The sequence below is a fragment of the Apteryx mantelli genome, chromosome 1 (genome assembly GCF_036417845.1).
Source record: "Apteryx mantelli isolate bAptMan1 chromosome 1, bAptMan1.hap1, whole genome shotgun sequence".
NCBI classification, from domain to species: domain Eukaryota; kingdom Metazoa; phylum Chordata; class Aves; order Apterygiformes; family Apterygidae; genus Apteryx; species Apteryx mantelli.
Genome location: NC_089978.1, coordinates 84138709 through 84166615, shown reverse-complemented (window position 1 = coordinate 84166615; position 27907 = coordinate 84138709). Strand labels below are relative to the sequence as shown.

At 37.8% G+C, this 27907-nt stretch overlaps 1 protein-coding gene across 2 annotated transcripts; it reads right to left on the bottom strand.

The window, feature by feature from the left end:
• Window positions 1-173: 173 nt before the first annotated feature.
• On the bottom strand, window positions 174-27651 carry PRPS2 (phosphoribosyl pyrophosphate synthetase 2). 2 transcript variants are annotated; one of them, XM_067289728.1, is made up of 8 exons: window positions 27455-27651; window positions 16214-16397; window positions 13419-13439; window positions 10959-11057; window positions 9730-9854; window positions 6118-6291; window positions 3231-3390; window positions 174-2275 (listed from the first exon to the last, which is right to left on the bottom strand). In XM_067289728.1, the coding sequence occupies exons 1-8, from the start codon at window positions 27574-27576 to the stop codon at window positions 2183-2185; spliced, it is 978 nt and encodes a 325-aa protein (XP_067145829.1). In that variant the 5' UTR covers window positions 27577-27651; the 3' UTR covers window positions 174-2182. The 2 variants fall into 2 exon arrangements, with proteins under 2 accessions (XP_067145829.1, XP_067145830.1); XM_067289729.1 differs by lacking the exon at window positions 13419-13439.
• Between the last annotated feature and the right edge of the window lie 256 nt (window positions 27652-27907).

The window sequence follows — 27907 nt, the reverse complement described above, 5'->3', positions numbered from 1 at the left end:
TTAACAGTCCATTCTTATGTCCAGGACAGCTCGTACATAATTTATTAGTAAGGTTTGCATGAGTATCAGTGCCTACATTCTTCCCTACTTGAACTGTGCAGGACATTGTCTTCATAAATAGAGTAACAAAAGAATAAAAACACAAGCAGTCTCTTGGCACATGTAATTTTTAAGATTTATTTACAATACTTGTGCATAATAAAGGCAAACAATTTAGCATTTTGTTTGTAACAAAGATCTGATCTATAAAATTGAATTAATATCGGGTATTAAGTTTATTGTATACCTTGTATGTATAATAAGGTCTAAATTTTGGTGATATAATTAAGTTGTTAACACCAAAACTGTAGCCATGTAACTACAAAGTAATATTTCAAACACCTGTTTAATACAGTAGGTTAAATAATCATACATTAAAAAATTGCTTTCTGATTCAGATAATAATGTAGATTCATTCCATTGTGTTATAAAGTATTTCAAAAATTAAACTATAATGAGGAATTCCTCAGAGGACTGATGGATGAACTGAATTCTGATTGCACTATCTTATGAACCCATTTCTACACATTATATAAAGCAGTACAGGTGAAATTGTTTTCTTCATCTTCAATATACAAAGAAACCCACAGAAGAAATAGCAAATTATTAAAAAAAATGTAAGGGCAAAATAGCCACATTTTTTCCTCAGAGAAACTAACAGAACATTAGACCAGGTTCAATTGAATGGAAAAATCCATTTTATAACACAGTGTATCATGATAAATATATCCCAGAATAAGCAAGGTAGGATGAAATAAGGCTATTCTGTGTGGTTCCACAGTAATGAAACATTTCTCAAGCATGGCAAGTGCTTTTATAATTAAAAACAGCAATTTCAGGTGAAAAGCTGAGTTTTCCTATGATTTAGGTGCAGGAACACTATCTTAACACAGCTGAACTCTTCCTTTTTAGCAGGAAGGCTGAGAACTCTGTAAAAGAATGTGAAGACCTAAAAGTACAGTGACAGAAATTTTGTTTTTTCCCCAGAATCCATTATTGACTGCACTTACCAGGACCTAACCATAAGCTTCTCAGAATACAATCTGTTTTCCCAGTGGTTTTAGTTCTCTAATATTAAAGTATTCAAGACTGGTTAGTTTACCATAGTTCACTGCCTACACAGTGAAGTACTGTGGTAGTTCATAATAGAAAGCTGAAGCTCTATTAACTATGCAGTTAAAAATGGAAAGTATTTTCTGATATTTTCAGTCAAATAAATGTGGGTAGAGACCATCTTTTACAAATATATGTGTGTTTATATTTGCTGTTTGGACTATGCATAGTAAAGTTTTACAATATTAGCAGCAAAACTATTATGAAATTATTCATATGATCAGAATCACAGAATGCTAAAAACTACGGGAAAAATGACATGCAAAACAAAATTGCTCTTGTGATTTAAAATTGGTCCTTATTGTTGAAATACAGGAAATTAATAAATAATCCCAACAATATTGAAACATCAATCTTATAACTGACTATATCATCTGCACAATAGATTTCAACAAAATGATACAACATAATGAACAAGCGAGAGCTTTACAGAAGAAAACTTGTAACCATATATACCTTGTGAAGAAAAAGAACACCAAGTTTATGAAACACAGGTAATATTATGGATGTGTCAACAGTTCCTTAAAACTAACATGAGGTTTAAATTCTGCTAGGGCTTACAAAATAATTTTCATTGGAGTTAAGCAGAACAAGGAGGAGAAAAAAACAACAAACTGCTTGCCTGACAGATGACTAAATTCCAGATGCTTAAATCTGTAGCATTTAGCTTAACACAGAAAAACAATTTCATATGCATGAATTCCATTAAGTTCTATAAACTTGTTTAGTAATTCTGAATAGAAAACAGATCTGAAGCAGCAATTTAGTAGAAAGACAGCATGAGCACACAAAAGAACTTAGCAACAGGTAAGATCCCAAACTCTCAAGGAAATTCATAAAAGGTTTCTGCAGGATGGAGATTTATTGCCAATTTACAAGGAACAAATGGTAATTAGGAGACAAATATAATAATTAAACATGCAAGCTCTGGGTTTCTACAAAGATATTCATCTCTTGTGGTTGAGATGCACTGTTAAGAACAGGGCTAGTTGACACAGCCCTTGCAAAGATACAACATAGCCTCTTGCAGTTATAAGGGAACATGACTGAACAGGTAAGACACAGATTCACCATTGTGTGTTCTTCGAATTGCCTCAGCCAGGATCATAGAAATGTCAATAACCTAAGAGGAAAGAAAGAAGAGAGATCATAGTTTATTGTTTTGATATCCTATAAAAAATTCAGTTTATAAGCACATATTTATAAGCATATGAACTGTACATTCAGTTTACTATTCTGCCCTCTTACCCCACCTAGGAAGGAAAATAACTTTAAAGCATTAAGTAAGCCTAACATGAGGACTGTATTAATACAATTACAGACTGAAAATCGAATGAGAAAACAGTAACCAATTTCTGTACAGGCTTACTGCTGAGGACTGCTAGCACAGGCCATGTTGTCACAAGAAACAGTTTATTCCAGCCATCAGATGGCAGGGTCCACTTGACACAAACATAATACCAGATAAGTTTTAAGTTGTTTTAATTCAATGTAGCATAAAAAAGAAAAAAAGCACCATTTTATACTTCCCCCCTTTGCATGAATGAAAAAAAAAAAAAAAAAGCCTGCTAAAGGGACACATGACTTCCAAGAATAATCTCATGTAAAAGCTACTGAAATAAGTCAGCTTTGTATTTTCAGTTTGATTTTAGAAACATATTATCGTTATCTTGGGCATTTTCATTAGTGTATTTTCAAATACAACAAAGAAATCTAAGGTCTCTGTGGCATTCACAATAATATAACTAGCTTGGGTTCCCACATACAAGTATTGTACGATGACTATAGAACAAATTTTAAAAAAGCATCACAGCCAGCTTTAAACCCATTATTCTTTCACTGTCATGCATACTCAATCTGCTGCAGTATCAAATATTTTTTTCCAGCATTTTAATCATACTAATTGAATTTCCTTAAAAGAGTTCTTCAGCATGATTTAGCAGTATGTTCTGCAAACAACCTAGCTGCACAATGTGTTTGAGAATATTATTTTCATCTTCAGGCACAAAACTCTAGCATCAGAGAATGGTAAATTACAAATCCAGAGTTTGAACAGATGACACAAAAAAATACAGTACCTGAATTTTGGGGCAGTGTTTCATTTTCTCTTCTTGAGGGATTGTATTTGTTACCACAACAGCCTCAAATGCTGCATTATTAATCCGAGAAATAGCAGGACCAGAAAAGATTCCATGAGTAAGAATAGCATAAACTTTAGTGGCTCCAGCAGACACTAACCTGCAGAACATAAAGGAAGAACATGCTGTGATGCATGTTTAACTGCACAGTTCTAGACGGAACTTCTTTAAATTGCAAGTGAATTGTGCTTGGACAGAGGTTTGAGGTTAAAAAAAAATAATAATTTAATGATCAAAAGCCTAGCTTACTGCAAGGTTGAGGAAGACATGCTGCTGATTCAGAAGACAGTGAGATGATGCGGCACACAAAAAACCTGTATAAATAAAAGAACTAGAACAACTTGTGAATAAGTCAGATTATCTTAATTTGGTTTTGACTGGCCTCTCCACCTCCAGTTACTCAAAGCTATGCGAGACTACACCTGGGACTAGGACAAAAAGCAGCCTTGAACAGCTGGTACTTTATTAGATCATCACAGAAAGAAAGAAAGGAAGAGACAAAAATACAGAAATATCATATTATTTTGAATGACTCACTAGAATCAAAGAATTCCAATCATTAGTATGTGCAACCTAAAAGGAGGGCACATTATTACAGTGTGAGTATGTATTACGAGTGAAAAGAAAAAAAAAAGCCTTCAGCAAGTTGATCTGCAGTATCGAAATACACGTCTGACATAATCTGCTAGATATGCCTTTAGGTCGCTAGGGTAAAGAGAGACTTAAAAAGTAATTTAGATAAGTCTAAGCAGAAACTGCATCTTATCTAGCTTTGGCATTAATGAAAAGCACACATTCATGCCAAGAACACAGGAATGATAATAGGCAGCACTGTTCAAGCAAAAGCATCTTCTAGTGAACACTCGAGGTACACTGCAGGTTTCTGATGCTTTTAAAATTTATCCACAGTAGATTTTTATAGAGCAAAGTGTTTCTTTCATAGCAGAAAAAAATAAAGGCCTCCTTTTTGACAGCAGTTAGTTTCCTCTGTGCACAGAGGTGTCAAAAAATCATTGGCTAGACAATTTATGGTTTTGGCCAGCAAAGGGCACAGCAAACTCAGGCCCATGCTGGCGTTTGATACAGATTACTACGTGGACAGCAAACAACTGCATAGTATCCAACTGCAGAATTCCATCAAGCATGATAGAAAAGGAAACAAGACTATATGAATTCTTCTACCTCAGGTTTTTGACATCCTGATCATCTAGAAGCAAACAGCAAACCTGCAACTAAATCCTGTAAACTTGTGGGATGATCTTTACTTCAGACCACCAGTGGAAATGTCTAGCTCACTGAAGTACCACCCTATTACTTCAACAGAACATGAAGTAGGTTTAGGTAGGAAGTATCATGGGGACCTATATTGGATCTGATGCTATTTAATACTTTCAAATGGTCTGCAAGTATATTGGGCAGGAATATAAATTCAAAGTGATCTCAACTCAGAGATATAAGCTTTAGAAAGGATTAAGTGCAGGAGAAACAATACTGTAGTAAGTGTTTGGCAACAAGATCTGTTTAAGACATTCCAGTGCCTTGTTCCCCAGCAGTTTGTTCCCACTTCTATTTTGCTGCAAGCACAACCATTTGGGGGGGGCTTTGCTGTAAACCAGATCATAACATAAGATTTGAAAATAATCTGTGGATGGGAAAATTAAACCTCAGGTCTCCAAACAATTTTAGATTGAAGCCCTTGACCTTCCAAAACAGAGCTGACAGCATACATTGGGATATGAGCGGAAGGGTAGGAGCACTTCAGTCCAGTATTGCTCAACTGTAATATCTCACGTCTGTTCTTAATGAATTTCAGTCCATTTCTCCAATTTGTCAAAATGATTTTTGAAGCTAGAATTGCTGCCATCCATTTTCAGTTGTGAAGCTACGGCAATAGGAAGAATTAATCATTTGAATTTACACAGACTGGGGACTCCCAGCTAGCAATTTTTTAGAAAAGGGTATAGACATGAACAAAGATCAGGGCAGTCAACACTGTCAACCTCTGTGGAAAAAAAATTACCACCACCCTGAAGTGTACAAGCATAAGGTCATGCTGAAAAAGAACCCCACAGATTAATCCTTTCTACTCAGCAATGTTAGGGCCTCAGTCAGGATATTGGGCCTACTTTCACATGCTGCACTTCAAGAAGTAAATGGACGAACTGAAAAGAGTTCAGACGGCATCAACAGCAGAGCAGAGGTCTAGAAACCATGTGGAAAGAAAGACTGAACAAACTGAAGTTGTTTAGTCTAGAGGGAGATGAAAACAGCGTTCAACTACATTCTAGACAAAAGAGGATTAAAAAAAATTAATAAAATAAAATAAATTATTTTCACTGTCCAGGACACAGAAGACAAGTATGTAGTTTTATATTGAAGATTTATATTAAAGATTAAGATTAAACATGCATTAAACACTGAGGAGAAAAACTTTCTAATGGTGAATCTAGCAAATCTCTGCAAAAGATTGCCAAGGGAGAGTGGAAAAGCTCCATGGTAAGGTTTAAGAACAGAATGATCGGTCATTTCTGCCTTGGAACTGGAAAACACATCAGATGGCCCCCACATCTCTTCCAAGTTTGATGAGTCTGTTTTTCTTCTTTCTTCTTTCTAAATACAGATTATATATTTCTGTAAATATTTTTACTTCCACTACTAAAGAAGGACAGTCTGATCACAGGACTGTGATCTATAGACTGAAGAATCAGAGCGACTTCACTCTACAGAGATCAGGTTGACTTATAAGCATGCAGACACAGCAACTGAGTTCATCTGCTATATGCAGGTCACATTACAAGGAGACATTGGGCTAGTTCCTAATACTTACTTGTCTGCTGCATGACAGATCGTGCCACATGTGTCAGCCATATCATCAACAAGAATAGCTACTCTGTCTTTCACATCACCAACCAAGACCATTCTGTCTACTTCATTTGCTTTCTTCCGTTCCTTATGAATGAGAGCAAATTCCACATTCAGTCTGTCAGCAATTGAAGTAACCCTAAGTTGGAGGAAGAAATAAAACACATTTCAGAAAGTTATTTTAAAAGAAAGAAGAAAGCCTACTTGCCTATTTGTCATAAAACTGTGTATTTGTTTATTAAAAATCACTGTAGCACAAACATTTGCAAGTCATGAGACAGGGCAGAAACAATCTTAATTCTTTGTTAATAAATACAACCACAGTGTCTTAACCAATACTCCAGAAATAGATTTTTTTTTAATTGACTTTAGTTTTCTGGCACTAAACTCCTGTCTTTGAAAAGGTTATTAGGCAAATACAATTAATAATATAACTAAGTTAGTGTGTTTAGGGCATTTAATAGAAGCAGCAATCCAGCAATGCTGGTCATTGGCTGGAGAAAAGAGGACATATACACACACTTTCTCAGGTTCACTTCACAGCATAAGACTGTTAAACTGGGGGGGGGGGGGGGGGGGGGGCGGAAAAAACACCCCAAAGCAGTGGTTACTTTTCTTCATCCAACCCTAAGAGGAGTTTAGCTGCATTGTTCCAATAAGTTTATGAAATATAGCTCTGTACACAATCTGCTTTTTATAACACAGATATACTGAAGTAGAAATTTACTATAAAGTAGAACTAGTTTCTGAAGTAGCAATTTTCTGTAAATCAGAGACAGTTAGTCTCTCATAGAAAAGAACTGGGTAGGTGCTTAGAGCCTACTGTTGTAGATTCTGGTCCTTCTAGTATCGGTCTCTCCCTCTTCAGAATAGAGGGTAGAAGAATTACAGGCCCAGTAGCTTAATCTCTGCACCTACACTATAAATAGAAATTTTGAATACCTGTGTAGAGGAGGGTCACTGCTAGTAGAAGAAAAGCTGCTGTCTGAAAATATGTGGCGATTTAAAGCCTCATTCTTCAAGGAAAATCTTTCCCTTTAGGACTGCTATGGAAGAACTCAGGAGAAGGTTTGGGCATGGGGAAAATTAAAGAATAATGTTCAGTTGTGAAAGCCACTGCATTAGATAAAATAGTTAATTCAAAATTAAATTATTTAAGAAAATGTTTAAATAAATATAGTTTTTTAAATCATTTCGAAAGTAGCTACAGAGCTACTAGTAGCTCAGAAAAATGTATGCAGGTCACCTAAGATTTGTTGGACTCTTACTAGTATGCAGAACATATACACAAAACATTTCAGCTATTCACAAGCTTTTATTGAACTGCTGCAAAACCTAGTCACACTAGATAGTTTAAAAAAAAAAAAAAAAAAAAAAAAAGAGATAGCCTCAATTCTAAGCATACAACAGCTTTACTTTAAAATCCTAACTGAAAATACTATTGCCAGGAATGTGAAAAACAGACCAATGGGAAAAACAAGCAAGTTAGTGGTGATTAGTAACTTATTTAGCAACATTTGTCTAGTAATCAAGTAGTTTACTTAATAATTCTGTTAGCAATGCTTTTGATTTGGCAAAGATTTTTTTTAGAACTCCTCAGGATGACCTCTGGTGGCCAGACTGAACTCCACCAACAAGCTTAATTTGTTACAAACTTCTAATTAAATAGATTGCTTTATTCAGATTTTTTGAATATACTAGAGCTGTCAGGCATATTCATAAAAATAATCACTACTATGCTTTGTCCATGCTGGCACCGTCTTGAAGCCTGTCCTTTTTAGAATATTTTTAGAACATTGTTAGCAAAGTTAACATTCACATTTAATAGAGAATATGGTTCAGTTTCTTTAGTACTTATATATGAAAAATATGTTTGTTTGTTACAGCTTTCCAAAACCAGGCTGATGAACAAAAAAATGTTAGTGTTTTCACATTTTTGTGCACAACAGTGTAATTTCAAAGCAAATCTCAATACCTCAGAGGCATTAAGATATCAATAGAACCTGCATGCCTTACTTCAATCACAAAATGTAATGAGCTGGAAAGCCACCAAACAAATGGTAAAAAACAGAGAAGTATTCAGATGTTTAAAATATTTAGCAATCAAAACATATATATATTTAATACTTCCGATTTATTTTTAAGACATTCTTCATATTTTATTCACTTTCATTAACCCAAGTATTAATTTGAAGGTCTACATGTTTTAAATGAACAAGCCAAAAGCATCTTCTTTACATTATATTACTGGAGGCAAAGGAGAAGTTGTAAATTTATGGTAAGCAACATTCTATCTTACTTCAACAGCAAATGTTTGAGTGCGTTTCAATAGAAAGGTATCAAGACAAATTCTATCCATATTAAATAGAATGAAAGTGGTCATCAAAAATAAACTCTCATGATCAATCTCTAATACACAAATATTTGCTAGGGGAGAGGGGGAACCCCACTGTCCCCTCACATCCCAAACAAAACAAAAACCCCTGTATCCCAACTTGGATTCCAACCAAAGACTGTCTTTTGAAGGAAATAAAAAAGACAGGATCTAGATAGGAACAAAAAGAAATTTAATGGACTGAGTCATCTCAATTTTAGAATGCCTTCTAGTTTCCATTCTTCATATCTTTAACTCCAGCAATCTAAACAGGAACAACTCTGGAATCCTAATCAGTCTTACTTCCCTGTTAATTTTTAAAACAAAGATTCATGATGGACCCAAAGACTTTAATCAAAGTCATAATATGGTAGTCTTTCACTGTTTTCCCCATGCTACATCCCAAATATTTAAACTACTATGGACTTACAGGCTTCTTATTTCATTTGTCTTTGTTCCTTTTCAGTTTCTAACAGCAGAATGATCAATAACTTCAGAATGAGCATTTCACCTCAGTGGCATCCTTTGTCACTTCACTGACTTTGTGTTTCTGAACTTTTGCATTAGTTTATACTCTATAGGTATCACATAAAAGATGGCCTCCTAAACAAGTAATGCATGCTGTGAATAGAGAATCATTACAGTGAACTAAGTTTTCTACTTTTACCATCTGCCACTCAAAGCAAAACTTCATTCTCTTTTTCTAATATTCATAGTACATAACTTGAGTCAATAGATTTACAACTAGAATGCAGTAACTTAAAGAAAAAAGAAACATGACTCAAGCAAGGTCTTACCTAAATGCCAGCAGGTACAGTGAGGACAGGCCAGATGCTTTAACAGAGAAATGAAATTTAGGCAAGTCCAGAGTGAAGCAGGAAAAGGTGCAGCAATTGGACTAAAGAAGCAAGCAGCAGGAAAAATCTTTCCCCCCCATGGAGGGATTCAGCTAATGAGGTCATAACCAGGGAGAGAGAAAAACATTTTCTTTAGAGTACAGAAAGCTCCTGGATGTTTTCAGGCATGAACAACACTTAGAAGAACTAGTTATGCTGTTTTTTTACAACGCAGCTGGCATCAATGATGTGCCCTATATCTCATACAATTCAAGGGGGCGGAGGAGGCAGGAAGGGGGAGAAAAAGAATACACCAAGTAATTCATTGATCACTAACTATATGCAGAACTAATGGCTTGAATAGTACCTTTTTGCACCACCTGCATCAGGTGAGACTATGATACAGTTTCTCCACTCCATAATGTTCTCTTTTATCCACTGCAGCACTGCAGGTTCTGCATACAGGTTATCTACTGGAATGTCAAAGAAACCCTAGTCCAAAAGAAAAAGATAGTTTCATAAATATACATTTATATTTTTACCTGGAATTTACTTGGAAGACATTAGGGAAAGTCAAGCCTTTGCCTCTCATGTAGGGTAGGACTTTAACTAGTATTCTACACTGGCCTAATTCTACCCTCTGCTATTTCTATCAAATCAGTGGAAGTAGAGTTGGACAAATACTAAGGTCTCTCAAATTCTCACACAAATGAAATGAAGAACAACTGTTGCCATTATATGAAACCCAAAAAAGACCAGGCTCAGACACCTAAGTGAATTGATGCTTGTGAAAAAGTCTCAAAAAATAACTTAACTTCCATAAATTTTAATTCTTAAGACTAACTGCTTGATATGAACACTAGTATTTCAGTCTGGGGAAGATTCAAGTTAGCATTACTTGAGCAGCAGAATGGAATCTCTCTCTTCTTTGTACAAGTTGTAATGAGAAGAAACCTGTGACCACAAACGAAGCTGCTTTTTACGCAGATGAGAGCAATCTAGCATAATTTGAAATTCTGATTAAACAGAATGCCAGAACTGGAAGAGAAGGTATTTTCTAGAAAAAGCAATGTATCTTGAAAGAGGTGTATGTGAGAACCACAACCAACGTCTGCTCTCATTTGCTGGATTCATCAGTGAAGCCAGCTAAGGGTTTCCAGCCTCCACCTTCAATTCTCTTGAGAGAATATTGTCCCCTTAGCTGCACCAACAAAACTCTATCAAGACCAAGACTAAAAATAGAACTTCCCCCCAGAGGCCATGCTATATATTCCAGGAGCTCTAATACACTCAGGTTTGGCAAATCCTTGGTGGGGCGGAAGAGGAGAAACGCTCAGAAGCGTCTGAAGTGCCTGCAAAATCACTCCATAAGATCAAGGCTGATCTCTTTCAAAAGAGAATTTAATTAGAAACCAGTAGTGAGCCAATCAAAGCTTTCTCTAAACCCTGAGAATTACACTTCTGAACATTGCCTTTCAAAACAATGAGGAAAAAACAGAGAATTAGTATTAGCCTTTCATATTAATTCAGTAGACCTTCTACCTACAGTTAGTAAGAACTTACAGTTACCTACAGTTAGTAAGAACTTCCAATTACCTGTATCTGAGAAGCATGCAAGTCCATAGTGATGATATGGTCAGCCCCTGCAACTGACAGCATGTTGGCAACAAGTTTTGCAGAGATTGGAGCACGGCTCTGAGGAATAAAGCACAAGTGTTCAAATTTTAAGAAGACTGACTAGATACAAGGAGTCAGAAAATTTGCTATGTTTACATATCTTCCTTTAGCATATTTGCAATTTAGATACGAAGAGCTCCAAAAACTTTGACCAAACTAGCCTGTCAATAGCAAATCTTGCTACTAGGGTTTTGAAACTCAGCAAAACATTTTGGAGCATCTGAATCAGCTTGCACAGCCTGGCTAATAATGCCTAACAAGCAGAGAAGATTGGGGATATAAGATCCATAGAAGATGTATACAGCAGTTTGCAATTAGCTAGATCTCCTATTCACATGCAGACAACTTCCATAAGATTTTGCAGTCCCTACAGCCTAATCAGAGAAGGCTATTTCCCAGTTACTGAGGACTACACTGGTCCTCATTTATGCTCATTTCTGTAAGGTTCAAGTAACCAAAGCTTTCTGGATACTTCTGTTCTTTTTAGTAAACTTGTGATTTGTCCTTTTCAAAATCCTGGTCACTTCAAGTCATTTCAGCAGTCCAAACTGGACTGGGCTAGGCTTCAAGATATTCAAGTCTCTGGTAACATCCAGCAAAACAAAGATTTAGTTCCTAATCTTTTGACTTTACCATCATGTTCTTTTATCAGCAGTTTGCGAAGATCTGATTTGATGTTAGTTAAGCTAAACTAACAAATGCAGCTGGAGGCAGAGGTTTGCTCACCTTCTTGTCCCATCCCTTGCTTCCAGTCTACACTTCCACCACTTCTCTTGGGCTCACACTGATACCTGTCTGAACCCATAGCAGTCAGCTAACAAAGCCAAAATGGAAGGTGGGGGGAAATAAGACTGCTAACCAAGACAACCTCTTCTGGTAGAAAGCAGTAACAAGTTCAGCCTTGCTGTCATGGTAAATAAGATTCTTTCCAGAATGTGGTTTGTATTTTCACTCCTTCTGGCCTAATGAATTGCACTGTTTTGTTTTTTTTCCCCCATTTCTGTTCAACAAAAATACCAGTTAGCTTGTCTCATGCTTCCATATCATGAGTATCACCGTCACAAAACAAACAAACAAAAAACCCCAAAACACTTTCCTGCATCAGGTACTAATGTATACATTACCAGTTGATACTTCTTTCAGCTGCTGGCCTTGCAGGCTGACTTCCCAGAAGGAAAAACTTGAAGGTTTTACCACTACGTAACTTGTTTTAGCAGACATGCACATCACAGATTGCCTACATGCTGGTGGACAGAGGGTCTTGGAAGAAAAGATAGCCAAACACCAATACCTGTTTCTCAAGAATGGGCTAATAGGAAATTAAGACAAATGAAGTTTTCAGCTATCTGAGTTTCCTCTACACAAAATTGTGCATTTAAATAAATAATCATGTTCAAAAAATTTAATATTTGATTGCTTACAAAGAAAGTGAGAAAAGTTTTCTACTACAACATAATCCAAGTTGATTTAAAATAAACTTCAAGAAAACCTCAAACAATCTGGCCTCAATTTGAGAAACTCAGATCACAAAGGCAGACGAGAACTGAAGGTTTTCTTTGACTTTGTGATGTTTGCTTATCAGAGGCAAGAATGCAAGAAGACTCACTATATTCATTGTTCCATTCTTTGACACAATTTGAGATTATGCAGAATTATTAGTGTGAAATACAACATTAGATTATGTACAGAAACTAAATTGAAGTAATCACTGAGGTTTTTAGTTCCTAAACAAATTCCCCGCTCACTTATAGCGACAATTATATAAAGATTTCTTCTTTTATGATGTGTTACAAAGTTATTAGCAATTCTTAAAATTACTAGGGGCAGGGAAGGAATCCACAAAGCTAATAAAAATGACCTCATAAGAACAACTATGCAAAGGATACATAGCTGAAAGCAAAAGGTGGGAATGCCTTTAATCATTTTATTATATTGTTTTGCTCAAAATGCATCACATGCATACTGAACAACAACAAAAAAAAAATCATCCAAGAAACCACAAACATTTGACTGGAACTTTCACTTCCAAGAAAGCCAGTTGTGAAATTTATTGATACTGAATATTCACTAATTTATTACCTAAATTTATTATTTTGAAAATGAGATATGCTTTGAAGCCTCAGAAATTGACAGCCATTATCTTGAATGTCCAAATAAATTTTCAGCTAAAATCAAGGAGTTTTTTATTAGCAAATTATTCCACAGGATTACTGTCATGGCCTAGGTAAAAAAACAATGGAAATCTAGAAGTGAAACTGAAAGTGTTCCCAGTTATATATGATGTAACCCAGTAAGTCTCACCCTTTAAGGCCATCTTAATGGAAATGCTTACTGTTAAATTAAAAAAAATTAAATTAAAAAAAAAAAAAGGATACCTACCCAACGCTCCACGGCCCCCTTCTACAAATCAAAAAAACAAAGTTACATAAGCTGTGGAACACCAAACCTCACCTGTCGCTATACTTCTAACTTATCTCAAAGACATCTCTACAGCATCCTACATAAATGTATCTTGCCCAAGGCTTTGAAGGTAAGCATAATTAGAGGATGCATAAACTTGCAAACATAGCCAAAGCACAGATACTTGAGCTAATTTTAAATTAGCTAGCTTGTGTATCAGAATTATTCTAGCTTATGACAGCAATTGATTATGCCCAAGTCAATTTACCAACTTTCCTAGGATTCTTGGCAAGTTTTTTTTTTTTTTTTTTTTTTTAAAACCTCTGTTTCCCTGCCTTTATAACTGGGAGAACAGCTTGCATGGATCTCTATATTGTCCTGATAGAACTGTTGCTAATACCCAAACCTAACTCATTTAAAGCTAGTCTAAGTTTAATGCTAAAATGCCCAGAGTAGATTACATAAGGCTTATTCAGAATATGACGTTTTACTGAAAGCACCTTTTACTTAAATCAAGAACACTTTCACAGTTTTCAGTGATCATTACTGCAACAGAGGCATGAATAAGGTGACATCTCCAGCAGCAAGGACTCATCTATAAAGAACTACATGGGCTGAAAGTCAACAACTTAAACTAGTAAACAGCAGATTATGCTGCTTCACTTCATATTCAAGAAACTGCAGCCAGATCTTTTAGCAGAAAGAAGAAAATCTGCATACATTCATAGTAAGAAAATGGCTGGCACTGTTCTGACATTTCAGGCACCACACAAATCTTATGCATTCAACATGGGTCAAAGACCAAATGATGTGATGCAACCAAACAGTGAGAGTAAGGATCTCCCTGTCAATGAGCTGCCCAATGTCAACAGCTACATTATAGTTTATTTTGCAACATGGAGGTCAACTACCAAGGTTATTTTCCAAAGATGGCAAACATTTTTGCAATTGCAAAACAGAGGTTAAAAGAAAAAAAAAAAATTGAAATGGCTTGCCTAGAATTGCAGAACACAGCAGCACCCAAAGAAAAGTCTGGAACAATGCTTAAAGTCTAAGTCAGTGTCTTAGTTACTTTCCTGTGCTATCCACCTTCAGATGGCATTTCCAAAAGACAAAAATGTTCCTGGGCAACATGCTGGGCCACCATCCTATAGGTTTCAAGTGTCTCTTGGAAGCCTACCATCTTGATTTTTGGTACACTTGATAAGGCATTCCCTAGATGCACAGTAAACTTGGGACATACTCATCCTTTTCCCACACCAAGAACTTATATTACGGTCCAGCAGAATCTTCAAATATGAATTTGGAAAACAAAACATCTTCAGGAGTGAGATGCTTTCCCTTTCCTTTTCCTTTTCCAACAAAATGTTTATTGCTCTCTTTTCAAGCTCTTTTGATAAAACCCTTTCAGCTCGCTAGTCAAGAAAGAGCATTGTTCAATACAGAAATACAGTAAACTGAAGTTCCAGAAGATGTAGGCAAAGATAGGGAGCTACTATTTAACTCCTGAATTGAGTGTTTGAAAGTCTCAATAATAATACTGTTAGGGAGGCTACACTCCTTAAAAGAAAAATTTTGGTGTATTCAATTTTGTTCTCCTCGATTACATAATGATAATGGCCTATTTTGTAGTGTCTTCGATTATTTTTAAGATTCTACATCCCTTATCAATCCTGTTATATTTTATATAAAAGAATAAGAGGGAAAAAAAAACAACACTCACAGGGCTTTGAGGATGGTTTGCTCAGTGCTCAAAGTGCAAGGCAGGGGGCAGTCAATTTATGGGAAGTACCAGAGTGGGGCAATTTCCCCAAAAGACAACAATTGCAATCCAATATTAAAAGCTATATGTCACATTTATTCTTGTCAGTTCTTTTCAAGTGAGTCTTGGCAGAAGTAACACTCATGTAACATAAGGCTTTTGCACATATGTACCAGAGACAGAAAATTTTAGTTCTGAATTTTTTAATCAAACTTAAATGCCAATGAGGAGTTGTTACTGTGTTATCAGTTCAGCAGAACTGTTGCATTTATCATCTACAGCAGCCCAAATTTAGAGAAAGAGCACTGAAAGGACAGAAGTGATCTAGGTTTTTTTCTACAATTTTTGGTCTGCATCAATACAAATAGGTTATTCCAAATGTACTTTTCTGGAATCTGCCCTACAGAATGGAATAATGTATTCATTCATTACTGTTAATGTATTGCAGATTTAATCAGTTCCTTCCATCTGGCTCTCAGTTTTAACATATAGGGTAAAAACCACCTGCATAGTGGTTCGAGCACTTCAAATTGTCCCAGGCAATTCCTGCCCTTTACTTCTACTAAGTCCTTCTCATAAATTTTGAATATTGCTACTTCATTTTTATTAAATAAAGTATCAGTATAAGGATTTAATTCAGTGCAATTACACTAATTAAAAATGGCAGAACAGGCGTATTCTCCTGATATATACAGTAAAAAAATTAAGATGGCAAAAGCAAGAAAGAGTTCCACAAAGTCAGGTTTGCTAACAAGGTACTCTGAAATATACCACACACAGCATGTACCTACTTATAAAAATCAAAATAAGTGAAAAATCATTTATTGTCTCCATTTACTTACAGATGATATAATTCAACATTTGAACATAAAGAGACAAATATGCTAAAAAAAAAATCTTAATTCTCTTTTAAACGTTTATGTAAACACGCTTTATCTCCAAAAACTTCAAGGGAACAAGCTGAAAAGAGATTTTAAAAAACATACGCTTTTTATAATAAAACACATCTTACCTTGTCTTTCTTATCTTGCCTGGCATATGGAAAACATGGAATTACTGCAGTCACTCTGGAGGATGATGCAATCTTGCAAGCATTGATCATGATGAGTAGTTCCATTAAGTTGTCATTTATTTCTCCACAGCCACTCTGGATGATATACACATCTTCTCCTCTCACACTTTCACCAATCTCCACACTGAAAGAGTAGGAGATAGCCATTTAATCACATTAGTTATTGGAAGAACACTATTAAAGAATAGAACAAGACTGTTCTAACAAACTTTCATAGGTTTATCCTCATTTAGGACACTTTTACTGTGATTTGGTAACTCTCCCCTTGATACATAGCTTACTTCAATACAAACCAGTCTAAAGTTTACTTCAGCCTAAATACAGCTTTTGAAAGGTCTGTACCAACCAATGTATAATTATGGCTGTAGCACAGATGCAGCTCATGTGGTTATTAAGTTTAATGCTGCTTTTTTGTTTTAGTTTAGGTATTCTATGTCCCAAGGAGAGTTAGGATAAGCACTTAAAAAAAATCAACCTAAATAATTACAGAAACAAGTAAGAGACAACTTCTAGAGCATTTTATTAATAATTGCATCAAAATACCTCTGCAAAAAGTGCAATTCATTTCCTGTGAATTTAACAATGTCCTAATTATCAAGAAGCTACTGCATTTAAGAAGACAGCAGTCTGGTTAAAATTGAAACCATGATGTCTATGTACAGTTAAAAAAAAAGTTCAACAGTTCACCCAAGGTTTCTCACATGCTGTGCTATTTGTCCTAACTGAGCTTACATACTTTGGTCCTTTAAGATAGTTTCCAAGAATTACTTTATTCTTCCACAGACTTCAAAGTAAATTTTGGCACTGATTGCTGCATCACATCACGACACTTGTGCATTACACATTAATGACACCACTACAGAATTCAAAACAACATGTAGCTCAGAATAAATAGGAAAATTAAAGCAAATAAGTGGAATATTGATTTTTTTCCATTCTAAATCCAAGTGCGAGAAATCCACTGTTGAGTCACACCCACACCTATTAGCTCAAAACTTACTCATAGAAGCTACAGACATGGATTCAGGAAAAAAAATGAAGGTTAGTAAAATGTACAACCCCCCACCACCCGACTTAATGAGGCAATTTGAGCATTAAAACCCATGCTCTATTAAATCAGGCTAAAATATCTTCAGTTCTTATGTGAAAGGTTGCACCTTCATCCAAGCCACAAATAAGCCAAAGGTTCTAGCTGGAAACCACCCATGTGGCCCAGATGGGGGAGAAAATAGTTTCTCTGACACTCCTTCAACACCGAGGCTTCTTCTAGTCAAACATAGTCCAAAAAGCTTTAGTTTATCAGCTTCCAGGGCACTGTGTAAGAGGCAGTAGTTTTGTGTAGCTACAAAACACGGAAAGGAATTTATTCCTTACGTACATCTTAATGATATGCAAACATTAGAGACAGTCCCATCATGACAGTTGAGGGCAGTACCACCGGTTACATTTTGAAAACTGTAAAGATGTACCTGTCCCAGAAAGAATGTTTGTCCCTTTGAAGGTGTGCAAACCAGAACAAAATTAAATTACATAGAACGGACTGTGCCAATTTAATGAGCAGCCATTATTTTGTTTCCCCCTCATTGAGCAATGTGCAGTTTCATGCTGAGCAGTGAAAGAATGCATCTGGTGGAAAATATACGTGTGAGCATGCAATTAAAGACAATATTGAAAGCCAGATGCACAAGGCAATAGATAAGCAACCTTTCTTCACTTTCTTTTACTAGTGCTCTTCTCTGAGCACTAGTACAACCTGCGTGCTTCACTTTGCAACCTTAATAGTTCTAACTGAATTTGTTTCATCTTTCTCCTGGCTACTTGAACTTGCCCTACCACCCACGCATGTTCACTTCCAGGCTCTGACTCCTTCTTCTCATATTAGTAGCACCTGCCTCCTTGTTTAATCCTTTTCTCCCTCCAGGCCCTTATTCAACTTCCCCATCTCTCCTCCTCACACTTGGTCTCAGCCTCATTGTCTAAACCAACACACCTCTTTCACCTCCCCATTTGTGCCTTATCGGACTTTTTTCCTTCGGATTAATGTACTCTCATTTTTACATTACATACATAACCATCCGAAAGGTCACCAACAAAACAGAAGGGAGAAGAGCGTCCCTGTGCTCTCAGCTCCCCTATTCAGCTCCACTTGAGCCTCAAAGCAAAAAATATTGTCTTAGGTTTTCCCTCCTTAAATAAATGTATATTTTTGCCTGAGAAAGTTACCGGCAGGATTTCCTAAGCTAAAGCAAAATACCTAGTAAACACAAGGACCTCTATGAAGACTGACATGGTCAGGGACAGTGTCATCTTCAGATATCAGAGTGTTAATTCTAACAAATCTTTGAGACTTCTATTAAGGCAGAAAGATACATTTCTGTGGTTACACAACTGTTACTTCCCTGTCCGATTTTTTGATCAAAGCAATAAAGCTATTCAGAGAAGACTGTTCATAATTACTTTTATCAAATTCAAAATATTTTTCTAGTTTATTTTTCTTTTTGGAGCTGAAAAGAAATTTTGGTCAACACAACTGCAGTTCAGCAAAGCTCTAAGCATGTTCCATAACAGGAAGAATTTGTCAACCTTAATTAGAAGCCCTACAAAAAATAGCTCTCATACTGAAGTATCAGAGTTCTGCTTCCCAGGAAAAAAAACAAAAAATAAAAAACAAACAAACAAAATAAATTGAGAAATCTGTCATTTTTTTCCTGAACATATAAATCCGGCTCTGTGTAAGACATCTACCCATTAGATTACAGACAGTCTCTTATGCTGAGTTAACAATTGTTGATTGATAGTTATTATTATGAGCACTTTGAAGAATGATAATCACAGCTTGACTCAGCACTTGCACAGAACAGCTTAATAACAACAAGTATTGTCATATACCCAACCTTTGGAATGCGTCCAAAGGAGACCAGGAACACATGCAAAAGCTCTGTGGCATTTCTTTCAACCCAGGACTGTGAAGTTACACTTCTGTTCTTGAAATTAATCTAGGAACCATTAAAAAGAAAAGGGAAATCGAAGACTAAAAAGGAAATACTGCCAATTTCTAGGGGAGAGTATTATTGGAGTGACACAGGAGGGCAGTATAAGATTTTAGTACTTGAAAAAAGAGATCATTAGTTTCACAGATGCATTATGCAATAGGAAAGAGCTTTGATGAATGACAGGAATACATGATCTTAACATTCATTACATACACAAAGAATATTGAATTATAACACCCTGATTTGTTTTCCTCTTTTAAAACTGCCATTTCTAAGCACCCAGCTAAGAAATAACAGGTTTCAAAAAGTCAAGAAATATATTTTGAGATGAATATAGTTCTGGTTAATACAATAGACATGAAGCGATTCTTCTTGCATGTCCATTAACTATTGCCTTTTCAATGCCCTTGGGCTAACAGTTATTTTTTCCATCTTGCAAGCACCTTAGAAAATGAAAATGCTACCCCTTTCTCCCTTGGTGTGTTTTAAAATTTCATAGTCTTGCTTTTCAGGCCAGAATGACATACATCTCTGGTGCACATAAATGTGAATAATACATACTATGTATATGCAAGTACCTGATCTAGTGAACGCAGACGTTATGTGCAAACTGAAATGAATCAAGCTTAAATTAATATTTGCATAGCACTCTAGAGTAACCTAATTAAAGGTGCCTGAGAAGAACATAATGTAATTATTGCACAAAGATCTTCTTACAATCAGCTAGTGATGGCCATGCAACAGATTAGTATCTCCCATCATTTACCTGTTCAAAGTTCTATATTACTACTAAGATACAATTTAGGCCATCTATATCATGGCCTAATTAACTAATCAATCCATTTGAGTTTTTTGTTTAAACAACTTTGCATAGTGAGGACACAGAGGAAGGACACAGGAACAAGCTCTTGCTTCAAGATTACAAGCTCTGTTTGTTTTATGCAATTTAATCAAATTCAGCTATTGGGTAACACTCAGTTTAAATAAACTTCTTGCTCAGGAAGAGTCAACAGAACCTGTACATTAAAAGCCCCCAAACCATGTAACTTTTAAAGTAAGCATTATAGAAATTCACGGTACGCGAAAGTAATCAGCTTTACATTTCACCCATTTACTTGGAATCTGTGGTCCATGTGACGCTGGCTGGGAAAGATGAGCAAGACAGAACATAATGAAATACAAGTTTGAGTGTTGGTTTTTGCCTTCGTCTTGCAAAGACCGATTGAAGAGTTTAAATATCTAGAACCTTAGATAGACTAATTATCATCAATTAAAGATAAGGCTCAAGAACCACTTACATTACAAACACACTTAAATGGCTGAAGCATACAATCATTAGGCAAAATTCAAAGTCAGGAACAACAGTAGTCTTAGCCTCTTTTGATACTAAATTTATAGCACATTCCTAACAGAATTAATAGCAAGGGGAATTCTAAATAAGTATATCTTAACTTAGGAAAAAAAAGGTGTGGGAAAGCAGGGAAATAAGTATGCAGAAACACACTAAAATAGTGAATTATCTAAGTCCATGACTAGGATCCAGTTCAAATCATGCATTTAAAAGGCTCTATGAACCTTTTTTTAAAAATAAGGATAATGGATGAAGTTTCTAGCCGTGCTTACAGGAAGTAAGCTTTATGAAGCCATTGAGGCGCCAGTAAAGTAGATCTTTATTTTAGGCACTTTCAGTACCCAGAGAAGAAGCCAAAACTTAGAGTCTAGAGTCCTCACATAGTGTGCAAAGACAATCAATATCTCAAAAATGATCCAAAAAACCCCACATGCTGAATTTGCAAATCATCAAAAAACAGCCAATAGAAAGTGCTAAGCAGAGGGGTGTGTTTGAACTCTTACCCTTGGGAACAAATTTTTGCAGAGTAAGGTATGTATTTAACTTAAGGCCTCCAACTTACTGGGCAAATATTTCAACTACCATGACGTTATATAACAAAGTGGTTACAAGCACAAGAAAAAAGCAGTTTCATGAAATATATTTTAGGTATGTTCTATGAGTCTCCAACTAACCTCAGCCCCTCAAGAGATGCAGAGGCTGCTTGATCTATTAGTAGACTTCAGCTGAGCTCAGGAAGCTGTATACAGAACTGCAGAAGCACAGTGAACCTACTTATGGCAAGTTTAAGTGGTCCCTGAGCAACTGTAGAAATTTCGGTGAGGGAAGGTCAGGAAGGAGTATGGCCACAAGCAACCTTTCACAGTACATCTCCCTCAATACTAACACCCACAAATATTTACTTGGTCTAACCTGGTCCTTAAGTTCTATTTTTAAGACTAGTGGAGAATGTGACTACACCACAGAGTACAGCAGAGAAACTTGAATTGTTTGGATGCTAAAAGCAACTACAGAACTGTAGAGCTCCATGGGGTTTAGTTTAGTCTGGCTGGTTTTGGTAGAGGTTGTAGTGAGTTATTCTCCCACAGGACACCAGCCTGGATTTCAGGAAGAAATCCTAGGCTCCTGAATGCTGAGATCACCCTTGAAAATAGCATCTAAAAGTCATTTAAGCTGTAGATTAATATGCTTTTAAGTTCCAATTGCCAGGGTGTGCTAGGGCAGGGAAAGGGGGATCCCAGTCTGTCCTCCTTCCTAGCAATTTTGCTGCTCCTTTCCATCACCTGTACTATGCACAATGATTAAAAAACAAAAACAAACAAAAAAACAAAACACACACACACACCACACAACCACCAACGGTGGCATTTTTACTGCAGGTTTCTAGGTATCCCATATCTCCTGGCACCCATGTTCTCTCCTCAACTCTAGGCACTTTCACTTTGATTAATAGCTCCAAGGCAAAGCCCCAACTAGAGCCCAACTAGATCTTCATTTACAACTCCGGCTGTCCTATGCTGGGCACCAACAAAGCAAGAACCACGAGCACAGGAAATAATCTTCTTGCCCTCAATTCTGGCACACAGCCTGCCACTGCAACAGGAAGACACCATCACTTCAGCAGCTCCGGGCTGAAACATGTTTGATCGAGAAGGAACACTCAGAAATTTGGAAACAAAGGTCTAACAAGTCTGAGCATGTGCAGGGATTCTTCAAAGACTTAGCACTAAAACCTACATCTAAGTACATACAGGATCATCAGAAATTCTTCACACAGGTCTGGTTTATTGACATATTTCAAGTGCTTGGCATTTATCTAAAGATAAGCAGTACACAGTAAGGTCAATAAAGTGCAAGTCAAAACAAAAGCACTGAAATATTTTTAGGCCTTTTAGAATTCAGATCTATTAACAATATGATAAATGACCATATTTGTCATAGCTGGAATTCACTATGTGAAAGAAACCCCCACTACAGGCATTTGTCCTACATGACCATACTGGTAAAATCTGTTTCTCCAACCTCATTTTGCTCACCACAGCATAAGCGAGCAGTGAGTGAGGGAAAGAGGCAACTCTGCTGCCCCAGGCAGAGCATGACAACCACAGATATGAATCATCTGCTGAGTGGTTGGGCAATATAAAGAGAGTCCTCACATGCCAGTGTGTCCTGTATCCCCATCAGCTTCAGCCGATTTAACATCAGCTGACCACTTGAGCTTGCTTACTCCAAGACTAGGCTTGCAAACACCACAATAACCTACTTCAGTAAGGATACAACCCAGGGCCTCCACGGCCCTGGAGCCCAAAAGAAGGAGGCAGAGGAAAAGCAGCAAGGTCTTGTCTTAGAGATGAGGCAGCTGCAGTAAAAGCGTGGAGTTGGAGGGCACTGTAGGGGAGTTGGGGGTAAAATGTTACAGCTCAGTGATGAAAAACTTCCTCATTTTCCCTGCTATATAGCACTGATATCAAAGTTTTTAGGTTTGTTTATTTTTTCCATTATTTTTTAGAACAAATTATTTTCATTATCCTACTTTCTATGAAACAGTCACATGCATTCCTGTAAGAATCAGCTATTTTTTCCTAACTTCCAAGATTAAAGTTCAGTCTAAGATACTAATGTTTGATCTTTTTGTTTGTTGTTGTTACTGTTTTTTCCTCTTTTTTAAAACACAAATGCCCCTCATATCAACAGCACAACTTTTCCCATAGAGCAGGCAATGTCTCTTTACAGCCAACACATTTTCCTCTATAAGAGCTGTACTGCATACACTTACATTGGTGATTCTGAAATAACCCAGCTTCAGCAGTTAAAAAAGGCTACAGATAAACTGCCTTCAAAATCACATGTGCCAGACAAAACTTCAATTCCTCTTCTCATGAATCTGTCAAGATGACTTGCTCCGACAGCTTATTGCAGGTAAAAAACAGTGAATCTGACTAGGAAAAAGGGAGCTTCCATGAAGGGCTGAGAGCAGTAAGTTCTCTCATTGGTACAGAGGTGTGTATGAGGATATCATCTGTGACTTCAGTTTCTCCATTTCAAGAGTAACAATTACTTCAAGTACAGAGCTAAAATAAATAGCCTTTAGAAAAGAAAGCATACCAGATAGTGTAAGAAAATACATTTACTTAAGAAGTAATGAACATGTTAATTTTTTGAACAGTGTTAATTTTTTCTTCATCAGCTGATTCAGTAAAATACCTAGGGGTATTTGGAGACAATTTTGTGAAACACTTCATAAGCAAAACATTTCATTCTATATATATACACATACACACACACACAGAAGGTGATGCCACCCAAGTTCTTACTGTAACTCTGTGGTCAGCATGCATTCTCAATTGACACACTAGTTTATAATATTAAACAGTTACCTTCTACAACCAGACATTTAGGAGCTCTCATACTACTTTAGTATAGGTAGGTTGACTCCAGTAGTCAGCTGAAGGAAAGTACTTCCATATTCTTTAAAGAAAAAAATAGTGGGTGGGGGGGAGTCAAGCCTAGCAACAATTTCCCCTCATTTCATCTAGCCCAGACATAGTATTTCTCAGTTACAAACCTACTAGACACTGAATGCCTAAATCACAAGAGAACTGGGATACTGCCAGATACTCTAGTCTCAGTACAAATTAAAATGAGAAGCATTTCCAATTCTAAGTTTTCAGGAATTTAGAACATACCAGTCCATTTAACGTCATTTCTTGTCAGGAGTATTCCTACCCCTAGCTAATCTCAGGGAATAATTCCAGTTCTTCAGGAACACTTAGATTTGCTAAGGATTGAGATTGAAGCCTAAAGCCCATTTCAGTTGAAATATAATACAAAATATTTAATGACTCTTTGCCATTTTATTCTGCAAGCAAGATTAATTGCTACTGTCAGGTAAGCGACTTCCAGTTAGGACTTTTCTGACAAATATTTAAGCCTGGTGTTGCACATATTTATCAATTTACACATAATTCACATTTATGTTCAAGAGAATGAAGCAAACAGCAAAACTGAGTTTTTAAACAAGAGGTGAATCTTCTCTGCGACTTGCTAACTTAACAGATCTGACAAAGCAAGAGTTTGTTGACCCTCAGGCCCAGGCTTATCTGTTTGCACAGGGTTTTGCCCGAGTGCCATTGGGAAGGTTTAAGGTTCTTTGAGTATTTTAACTATTGAGTTCTAGTATTCTGCAATACTGCAAATATATTTCATAACGCCAATACATTTATTTATAAACTTAAAAATGCAACAAAAATAAGAAAACACTGCACTGGATTATCTTTACACATGACAAAATGAAATTTTGCTTATATACACATGAAGAAACTTTGCTATAGAAAGACATACTGAAGATCCAGATGCTGCAGAAAAGGATCATTGCAGCTTAAATATCTTATCAAGTTTATCTATACTTTAATTTCAAATTTCAGGAAATCTCTCATTAGTATTGCTGAATTTTATATTAAGAAAAATCAGTCTACAAAACTGAAAGGGCACCATCCCGAAATAAGTTGCTGAGGATATTAAAAAGACTACCCACTTAAAGCTTAGAATAAAGTGGGGCCAATTTTACTTGCTAAAGGGGAAACAAGAAGAACTGCATGGTTTTGAGATTCTAAAATAAAGTTGTACAAAAGAAAAAACACTTAAGGATTTAAGTGTTAAGGTATTTTAAGTTGGGGGGGGGGGAGAAGGGAGAGGAGGGAAAACTGAAATGTCAGCCTAGCAGTGTTGTAACAGAAGTAACCAGAAATAATTTTTAGATTACATACTTCCCTCATGATATCTATACCACACGACATCCATACTTGCCTAAGAAAGTAAACTGTCACTACTAAGTTAGCTAAACCATTGACTGACATTCTGCAGATAGGTAGAGTGATAAGAGTAGAAAATATTCTATCCTGAAGTCTAGAATTTAATTAATTTACATCATAAAATAAATACACAAACTTTTGGAGATAAGTCTCTGCCTTGGAAGAAATCTAAATCAAAGAACCTCTGTTTAAAACACAGCAAACAGCAGTGTTAAAAATCAGTGTCTCTTGAAAACAAACAAACCAAAAAAAAGAGACCTGACACAAGTTTGCAAGACAATCATGCAACCAAATATGCAAATTAAATTTTATTATGCAGAAAAAAGATCAAAGAGTAATAAAGTGATTATATGGCTGGAAAGACTTGAGGGAAGATTTAAACCTTCAGTTAATCAGGCACGAATAGAAGAGAGTAAGAGTGTGCAAATACTTGATGGCATAAACACTAATTGAAGAGGGTTCATAGTAACACCAGTAAGCATAACTAGAACAAGAGCAGTTAAATTAAGAACATGAAAAGGTAGACTGAATAGAAGGAAAAACTTTCCTAGCGCAGTTTTAGTATACAGCATATTAATCTTTCAAAGGAGGCTATGAAAACATGCTGGTTTGGGAGATTCAGAACAAGAGCAGATAAGAGCAAACATACAATAATCTCAGGGATTAGTGAGCAATTTATATTCAGGAACCTCAGTTTCAGAACCAGATGGTAGTCTTATACACCCATACTGAAAAGCAGTAGCACAGCCTTACCAGCTCATGGGATGAACATGCAGTTGCCACTTCAAAAAAAAAAAAAAAATTGCAAATTGAAGAATAGGGAAAATAACTAGATTTATGTACTCCTGCTGCTTGCCTGAGTAATAGGTAGGTCAAAAACAAAGACAACAAAACTAGTAAAGATGGGCAATATTGGTGGAAAAAGAACTGGCAAGTCTTGAATGCATTCTCAGACAGTATAGCAAAGCAGTCCACATGGTTTAACACAAGATCCTCAGCATTGTTACCAGAGTAATTTTCTGCATCTGGCTGGCCAGTAACCTCATATGCTTTTCTTTTCAAACAGTAAGCCAAGGCCAACATAACAACAATGCCAACATAACCAACAGTTCCACATGCATAACCGACTGCTGCTGAACAATAAAGACTGGTCAAAACGAATCCTGAAATGTGATTTGATCTAGACTCTTTCAAGTGTCTAACCCATCACTAACATCCTGTTCTTATATGCACTCACATACAGACCTACTTATGAAACTTCATAATCTACTGTATTTCATAAAATCCAGAGGATCACATCTTTAATTTAAGAAGGCTCTGCCACAGCTGACCAACTGTGAAATTAACCATTTCTGAACAGCCCTGCCTCAGGCGGCATCGCCGCTGCCGCCACTGCCAGCGCTGCTAGGGCCAGCCCCGAGACAGGGCTGCGGAGGCCCTAAAAGCGACTCGCGTGCCCCTGAAACACAGCACGCACAAAACCGGGGGGCGAGAGGGGTGTGTGGGGGTTTGTGTGTGGGGGGGGGGTGCGGGCACCTATCAGCAGGGCCACCAGCCTGACCGCACTCCTATCAGCTGCGCCGCCCCAGCACAGCCCTGCCTCTCTCCCCAGCGGAGCCCCTGGGCGTTTCTCCGGCGTTGGGCAAACGCTCCAAAGAAACGTTAAGCAACGCCTGGGGCGCCTCACGCCTATTTTTATTTATTTGTTTGTTTGTTTGTAAGGCAGGCCGCGGCCCAGGACCCGGGAAGAGGCCGCGGGAGATGCGCGGGCCGCCGTTCGGGAGCGGCGGCCGACGCCGCGGGCAGGGCAGCAGGCGGGGCACCGGGGCCGCCGGGGGTGTGGCGAGGGCGCGCCGTGACGTTAGCGGGGCGCGAGCGCAGGTAGCGCCCCTCCTAGCACCGCCCCCTCCGCCCGCGCGAGGCGAGGCGGGGCGAGGCGGGGAGGGACGAGGAGCCCGCGGCTCGAGGCCGCGCCCGTCCCCAACGGCTGCCGCCCCGCGCGCGCCCCCCTCTCCCGCCCACCCACCTGGTCTCCTGGTTGCTGAATTTCTTGGTCACCACCTTGCCCAGCTCCAGCCCGAGCCGGTCCGCCACGCGCTGGGACAGGTCCTGGTGGGAGCTGCCGCTGAAGAGCACGATGTTGGGCATGGCGGGCGGGGCGGACGGGTGAGAGCGGGCAGGGCAGGGCAGGGCGCGGAGTGAGGGCGAGAGAGAGCGTGGCCACCCCGGCGCGGGGTCAAATAAGCGGCGCGGCGCGGCGGGCCCGCCCCGTCCCCGCCGGGAGGAGGGGGGAGGGGCGGGGCGCCGGGGGGCGGCCGTTGGCGGGGGGCCGTTGGGGGCCCAAGTAGCGCGGGGGGGCCCTTACGTGGCCGAGAGGTGACGTTAGGAGGCGGCAGAGCCGGGCCGGGAGACGGGCAGCACCCGCAACGCCTGCCCCCTGCCCTGTCAGCCCTCCCCCGGCCGAGCCCCCTTGCGAAGG